This window comes from Poecile atricapillus, chromosome 3 (genome assembly GCF_030490865.1).
Source record: "Poecile atricapillus isolate bPoeAtr1 chromosome 3, bPoeAtr1.hap1, whole genome shotgun sequence".
NCBI classification, from domain to species: domain Eukaryota; kingdom Metazoa; phylum Chordata; class Aves; order Passeriformes; family Paridae; genus Poecile; species Poecile atricapillus.
Window position 1 is genome coordinate 64,751,216 of NC_081251.1, and position 8,040 is coordinate 64,759,255.

The 8,040-nt window shown below is 42.0% G+C and overlaps 1 protein-coding gene across 2 annotated transcripts; it reads left to right on the forward strand.

The window, feature by feature from the left end:
- Nucleotides 1-259: 259 nt before the first annotated feature.
- Nucleotides 260-7,566, forward strand: IL22RA2 (interleukin 22 receptor subunit alpha 2). 2 transcript variants are annotated; one of them, XM_058835662.1, is made up of 7 exons: nucleotides 260-361; nucleotides 1,818-2,029; nucleotides 3,027-3,177; nucleotides 3,951-4,129; nucleotides 5,383-5,552; nucleotides 6,000-6,178; nucleotides 7,250-7,566. In XM_058835662.1, exons 2-6 carry the CDS (start codon nucleotides 1,966-1,968, stop codon nucleotides 6,153-6,155), a joined length of 720 nt encoding a protein of 239 aa, XP_058691645.1. In that variant the 5' UTR covers nucleotides 260-361; nucleotides 1,818-1,965; the 3' UTR covers nucleotides 6,156-6,178; nucleotides 7,250-7,566. The 2 variants fall into 2 exon arrangements, with proteins under 2 accessions (XP_058691645.1, XP_058691644.1); XM_058835661.1 differs by lacking the exon at nucleotides 260-361 and adding an exon at nucleotides 1,328-1,504.
- The last annotated feature ends 474 nt before the right edge of the window (nucleotides 7,567-8,040 follow it).

An 8,040-nucleotide genomic window follows, 5' to 3' on the forward strand; every position in this document is an offset into this window, starting at 1 on the left:
CCGGCAGGCTGGCCCTCGGCTCTGCTTTCCTAGGAGGAACCACCATCCAAAGGAACTTTGACAAAGGTCCACACTTCAGCTCCTGGCAATGGGCTGCTTCCCGGGATATGGGAAGGTGTGTGCAATTCAAGTAAACAAATACATGACCTGTGAGTAAACATTGGTGACTTTTCAGTCTAGTGATTGGTTTGTGAAAGTTCCCTATTCCCGTATGTGAGCTCATATAACATGATGAAATACTAATTGAATTTGGTGTGGGGAACTATTTAAAGGTCACTGGATTTTGAAGATGTGTTTGGGAAATGGATAGATAAAAAATCCGCAGCCAGAGAGAAACTTTCTGACTTCTGCCTTCATTTTGGTGAGGTTTTTTTCTTCATTTTTTCTCAGTTCTTCAATTCCCTTAATTGGTTTGACCAGTTCATTATTCAAAGCTACACAGTTAGCTTTTTACTATATATGCTGCAGGTTTGGTGCTAGTATAATGAGGTAAAGATGATCAGCTGAACTGAGACCCTGTGCCCGCCTATCTGACCAAGGTCAACTTCTTGACTAGATGTTGTTCAGTTTATTCAATATAACTGGTGGCCTTAAATAAGTTCATTTGGACCAGAACTTGCCGGTTTTTTTGACCTGACAAGTCTTCTGTTTCCACATTTTCCCAAAGTAAAGATGATTTCATGACAATTTTTTGTTTGCAGACAGGTAGTCTTCACATCCATTACTCCTTTTGTGGAAGCTGTTACACAGGGCTGCGCTAAGTCTTATAAAATTAGCATTTTTCTCCTCTTGCTTATCATCATGAGTTAGCAAAAAGAGAATGCATCCCGACTTTTGCTCAGTTGCACTCGTGCATGAGCAGTGAATCACCAGTGGGTGTCAGCATCGGGGAGCTTTTGTGGAGGGAAGAGTGAGGGGCAAGGCTAGGCAGTAGCACCACGTTCACCACCAGCAACTGAATTGTCTGCGCTTTCCATACATCCCAGGAGCACAAAGCTAATCTGCCACCAGGCAGACGTGTATGGGGCATTAAAGCATTTCAAGCACCAAGTGAGATTGTTTTCACAGGGGAGCCCCAGCATCCCCAGCCCTAGCATCAAGCCTGTAGGGATGGACATACTGGGCAGGCAGGATCCAGAGGATAACACTGGCAAATGCCAATATTTGTGCAGGCAGTGTTGCAGCACACCTACACTAGTTGGGGCATATGACTCCGGGCAGTCTGAAAGTCCAACCCAGAGTGGCACTTTGGCCCTATGGGCTGGGCTTTCCTTCCTAATCCCTGCCTGGTTGTTGTCAGTCCTGCAACTTCCCCGGCCTCCCAGCATCTCCCCTGCAGCCAGCATGGAGTGAACGTGCTGCCCAACAACCAGAAGTGATTTCACAGCCCCTCATTCCTCCAGTGACAGCCCCCTAGATGATGTCCTGCCACCAGCATATCTGCAAACTCCATCTCTTGCTTTTGGCCCAGAGGCAGTCCATCAAACCAGAGCACATCCCATGGGTAGGTCTTTTATATCTTTGGAGCAAAATCTCTTGTGTTCTTCAGCTCTGAGCAACTAGTGAGCTGAAAATAAACAAACAAACAAATATATAAATAAATATTAAAATCATAGCATGGCAAGCAAGAAAGATTCTGTGACAAATTTATGGGATAAAGCAATATTGGCAGACATCATCTGGCAATTACTGTCTTAAATAAAGGACTTTCTTCATAATGGTTTGGTTCATAATTAGTTCCAAACTCGGCATGACCACAGCTGCCAAGAAAGAACAATTGCTTATGTTTAATTTAGAGCTACTCATATGTTTCCCAGCTAAATTAAACCAAAGCCAAACCGGGGAATTTGGAAACCACTGAAAATAAGGGGAACTCTGGAATGGAGTGCTTAGCAATTACTTCCTCATAAGACATGCCCAAGAGGAAGAGAGGTGCTTTTCAGTCATGGAGCTGCTCTCCTAAGCATGAGGGAGATCATGCTTTTCTTCCTCTGCTTACTGATGCACCTGCTTCAGGATGAGACAACTTGTAAGTAAGGGCTTTTTGCTCTTTTTCTGTATGGGAAGGGGGTGGGGGGAGAGGACAGGGCTTGTTACTGAATTTTTGGATTAGTTAATAAATCTCTCTATCCTTTGTTGGGTTTCAAAAGCCAGCCACTTTCAAATTAGTTTGTTATTTTATCTTTCCAGGTACTGAAATGCAGATAAAATTAATGTGTTACCCATTCGATTTTTTCATGGTTGTATTACCAGTTTCAGTTCAGCCACTACAAATCTTTTCTGATTCTATGCTATGCCAGAGTAAAAGCTGCTGTCATCTGCACCACAAAACCTACAAAAACATTAGGGTTTGAATGATTCAGAAAGGTAGTTAACTGATTATGTTATAAGTAATATTGAAGTTTGAAAAGAGATGATCTTGAAAACTGTCAGACAGCTTTTCCAGTGGTACAGACAGGAAAAGCAGTGAATTTAAGGTGGTTGTTTATTAGGCAGGAGCTGGTAAACATGACTGTGGCATGTTAAAAGAGCTATGGTCTCTTCAGGGTAAAGTTGAGTTGTGGAGTGAAGAGGGAAAGAGCACTTGACTTTTAAGTACTGATGGGGCTGTTTACTGCAGACTCTGTGAACAGATCTGAAGGGTTTGTTTCCTGGGATGTGCATGAGGCATCTTTCACAGCAGCAAACTCACTAAGGAAAAATATACCAACAAAACAACAAAAAATGAAAAAGAAAATCAAAATAACAACAAACAAACAAACCCAAAACAATCAGCAAAAAAACTACCTCCAAACACTCAGACCACATAAAAGTATTCCTTTCATAGTTCTAAATGTGTTTCTTCTGTAACTGCTTGATTTCGTGACTTGGAAAGTTTTGAGTGTGAGATCCAGGATATTTAATTTTCCCATGGTCTGCTAACTGTCATGAAACTGAGTGCTCTGTAGCAATACCCTCTGCTTCCAATATGGAGGAGTGTGTCTGTGAAAAAAACACATTATGTTATCATTCCTTCTTATCTACAGCACTTTTAGTTTTGGAAAACCAAGACCTGCAAGATTCGATTAAGCCACAGAAGGTAGAGTTCCATTCGTTAAATTTCAACACCACTTTGCATTGGCAGCCTGGGTGGGCCAGAGAGGCGAGAGATGCGCGCTACTTTGTGCAGTATAAAGTGTAAGTACTGGGGCCTCCCACTGTGCTGGGGCTTAGCCCTGCTGGGCACACCAAAATGATTTCTCAGGTGGCAGGATGTTCTCATTCCTGGGGAACAGGCATGTCCTGCTTGGCTGCCAGCTCTCAGTTGTTTCTGCACTTATCAGTCCCATAAGGTGCAGGCAAGGAATAAGCATGCCCAGCACTATGCTCTGCACCCTCATTGCACTAAGGATTTGAAACAAAATGTAGTTTTCAGAGGACCTCTGAAAGTCACTGGGTCCAGCCACCTGTCTCAAGCAGGTCTGGGTAGGTCAAGTTCTGTAATAGAACATTTTAGGTATTTTGGTGGCCTACCTTGCCCATGACACTGCCTCAGGGTGCCTTGCCTGGAAAGATTGAGGCAACATTAGGGGCTGGTCTTTGCTCCCATCCCTGGCACACTGGTGAGTGCCTAAAATCATTATTGCCCTTGAGAAATTGGTTGGTGAAATCCAGCATTCTGCCCATCATTGAACGCACTGGCTAAGCCAAAGCTTGCCCACCTCTCCCATGGGGCAACATAGAGGTGGCTTCCTACAGGGCTGGTGACCCATATCTCTGCTTTAGATTTCTTCCAGAAAAGACAGAAACCTGTAGCTCCCAAACACCCATGAGGTCAACCTGCCATGTTAAAGAATTGTCCACGGCAGGACACTTGTCAGTGCCGCGAGAATAAAACAGATGGCTAAGAATCTGCATGGACACTGGCAGCGATCCCTAAAGATTACATCCCTCCTCCTTTTTCACCATAGGTATGGGCAGAGCACGTGGCGAAACAAAGACGAATGCTGGGGGATTTCAAGCCGTGTCTGTGACTTAACACATGAGATCTCTGACATCCAGGAGCCTCACTACAGCAGAGTGAGAGCAGCCCTGGCTGGTGTCTATTCCAACTGGAGCCTCAGCTGCAGATTCACTCCTTGGCGAGAGAGTAAGTGCAAGCATAAGTGTCCCCCAGGAAGGAATTCCATCTCCTGTGGCATGGAACGCATCATTTCTGCTCCCAGGTTGCAAACATGAGTAATTCTTTTCTAGCCACAAAGCTGTACATAAAGAAGTGAGCCAACAGCTCTCAGGTGAAGTGTTATGCCAAAGTAATTCTCCATACACTTGAAAGCCAAGGAATTATGCCTAAGTAGCCATTTACCAGTAATTAGGAGATCAAAAGATCCCTTTAATTCAACCTCTTCCTCTGCGGATGGAAATATGGAAATTATTTTCAGGCATTTTTGGAGCTGCTGGAAGGACAGGACTTGAGACAATAAAAAAGGAAGCATTTTTTCTTTGGGGGGAGGAGAGAGAACAGAGCTGTGTGGTGTGTGGCCACTATTCATCTGAAACTTATGTGTTATCGTGACTGCAGAAAAGGGCATAGAAAGGACATGTGCAAAGCTTTTGGTTAGTACTGTCATTATAGTGCCACAGTATGTTAGAAATGGAGGACTGCCCAAACTGAACAGTAGCAGTCTCCTCACCAGTAAGTTCACCATGAATTAACCCATTTTCTCTCACTGGCCAATGCAAAATCAAAATCAGTTCACAGCCCTGAAGTGCCAACTACCTTGAGCCTCCTGCACAGATGAAACCACAAGCTTTGACACAGAGCAGTGCCTTGCAGCAAAACAAGGTGCATCTTGCCCTGTGCCACCTCCTCCTCCTCCAGGAGAGATTCGTGTGGCAGCTGCTGCCCTGTGTCCCCAAATTTCTGGTGCTGCACACAGGTGCATGCAGGCACTAGCTTGAAGCCTTAGCTGTGTTTAACCAAGCTGACTGCAAAATATTTGAAAGTGATGATGTAAACTGCATCCTCAGCATAGCTGAAATGGTTCAAATGGATGTTTTGTGCAGTCCAAGCACAAAGACAAATATGAGGGAAAAAGAAATTCAGGGCAATTTTGGGATTTTGCTTGACCAGTCAGCACTTAACAACATCAGCTCTAAGGGATTTCAAAAAGTTTGGCTCAAACTTTTACAAACACTGGAAATGTCACCTCCAAAATAACAATAACCAAACCAAAGAAACACTAAGAAGTAAGAATTTACTAAGTGTCACTTGAGGAGTAAATACAGCATAATATATTATTGGTAACATAAGCATTTGTTAAATGGATTCAAATTGCATTCTAGGATATATTGTTAATAAACTATAATTGTGTTTATAGCTTTGGGTTTCTTTTTTCATAGCGATGATAGGACCTCCAATGGTAACTGTGGTTCATAGCAACAAATCCATAACAGTAAAGCTCCAGGCTCCACGTTCTCCTTATAGAAGGAAAAGAGGCAGCAAAATACCAATGACAAATTATTATGATATGCTGTATCAAGTCTTCATAATCAACAACTTGCTAGATGAGGTAAGAATATATTCAGATATGAAACCTTTACCATTGAAAAGCAAGAAAAGTGTTGACACACCATACTTGTTTTACTGTTGAAACAATCTCCTGGGACTGTGGGAGAAGTGATGACTGTGCAAGTGTTTCAAAACAAAGTAGGCTTATTTTTCAGGAATTGAATTTGATTTAATTGAGTTGTAATTCCTTCCTGTATTATTTTCCATCAACTTAATACTTCATAATCTATGACCTAGATTAAAAATTTGTGACAGGAGAGGAATTGGGGGGGAGGGAGGGAATTTTCTGTAAAAAGCATAATAAGTTATAAATAAGTTATTAATGCTGTTGAGTTTGTGTAAGTCCATGTGCTGTTCTGCATGCTCTGTTCTCATCCAGCTTTACTCACAGACACACTTGCCAGGGAAATGTGCCTGACTGGCTCTTTTTTCTCCAATCTGTGTGAAGCAACACAGGGTCCTGGTGTATGAAGGGAAAGACAAGGTTATTAAAATACAAGATTTGAGGCCTGGAGTCAGCTACTGCATTGTTGCTAAAATGTACATACCAATGCTGGACCACAGCAGTGCCTACAGCAGCAGGCAATGTACTGTGCTGCAGTGACAGGGCTGGCACCTCTGAGACAGGTAAGTCACTGGGTGAAACCAGAGACGACTCTGGAAGTCAAGATCTATCCCCTCACCAAAGGCAGATATTCTCCAAAAGTAGAGAAAAAATTGTGTCATAGAAACTGCCATCCCACAAGACAATATCAGCTGTAATACTTACATAATCTCAGAGGCACACCAGGTAGAGAATGATAAGGCCAAGATGATTAGAGGAATGGGATAGATAATTTGCATGCTGGCACTGTCCTCACAAGTATCTGCTTCTTCCCTTCTTCTAACCAATTGTATGTAGTACAGTTAAATAGTTATACATAACATGGCTTTCATGAATTTTTTTTCTGTCAAGTAATAATTAATTAGAAAAATGAGTGACCTCCAACTTCATTAACATGCAATTCTTCTGCAAGCTCTGCCAGCCTTTTCTGCTCAGGAGTTGATCTAATGGATTAATTAAAATGAGCCTGTTCCCTTTTCATGGCCACTTTACAGTGTAGTGTGTTTAAAAATAAATCACTTATCAAATATCATTAGTTCCCATGGGCCAAAACACAAGAATTATCTCTATTAGCTGATCTGAAAAATCTGATTTTTTACTTACATCAATCACTAGACTATTTTCACATACCATACACCTAGCCAAAAGATTTGCTATCAATCCTGCCTTGCAGGTGCAAAGACATGGAAAGTACAGACCTAACCCAAACTTGACTTCATTGGAATTTGCCTTAGCAAGTTCAGATTTGATGTAACAGAGGAAAACTGGAGAAGTATCAGTTTTAACCTGGGCTTCTGTTCTCAGTTCTGTACCCTAAAACCATAGAAGTTTTCTTTTCTTCTGCATCATAATATGATACATATCATTGGTGCCTCTTGAGTTTTGGTTAGTGGGTCTAGGGGACTTTCCTGTATTTTTTTCTTCCTTTCCCTGTACTGTAAAGAGCTGGAAACTCGGGTTAGAGCTGTTCTTCCAAACAGCCTGCAGAGGGACAGGACAGATGCAGGTGAATGTGTTGAATGTCGGTCCAGTTTAATACCACCCAGCTTAAATGCACATGCCAGCAGCAACTCTCTTTATCTTCCTCATTACAGGGATAATGGCAGGAGATTCCTTTCATCACAGGTCCAGCTGTAAATCAACATCTGCTCTCTATGTCTGGAATACATACTTGGATACTTTTTTAAACTACATTGCTGCATTAAATTATTTGATTCATCACAATCATTTTATGCTACATGAAGGTCAAGGATTCTTTGTATGTCCCATATTACAATTTATGATGGTATATATTTGCATTTCCAAAGGAAAAAAGGCTTGTAATATAAAAATAAAACCATGAAAAAAGTCTTTGTGGAAATATCCTTAAGATTTCTTCTAGGGGTTTTGTATTTTAAGTCTTGAAATTAAAATACAGTCTATAAAATAGAAGATTGAGATATTTTGTTTTGTACAATGACTACAACAGAAAATTTAAAAAGTGCCCTTTCTTTAAAATAATAAATGTGAAATACAGGAGTAATTCCATGCTCACGGTGTCTTCACAGTACCCTCAACATTATATTTCTGACAGCGAAATCAGTATGTGGAGGACCAGTGGTATCCTGGGGTACATTGGGAAGAGTGTGGCCAGCAGGTCAAGGGAGATGGCCCTGACCCTCTACTCAGTCCTGGTGAGGCCACATCTGGAGAGCTCTGTCCACTCCTGGGCTCCTCAGTACAAGACAGTACAAGATGTGACTGGGGAGGGTCCAGTGGGGAACCACAAAGAGGATGAGAGTTTTGGAGCCTCTGTTTCATAAGAATCATCTGAGGAAGTAGAGTCTGTTAGTCTAGAGGAGAGAAGACAGAGGGGATCGCATTACTGCATGTAAATATCTCAAAG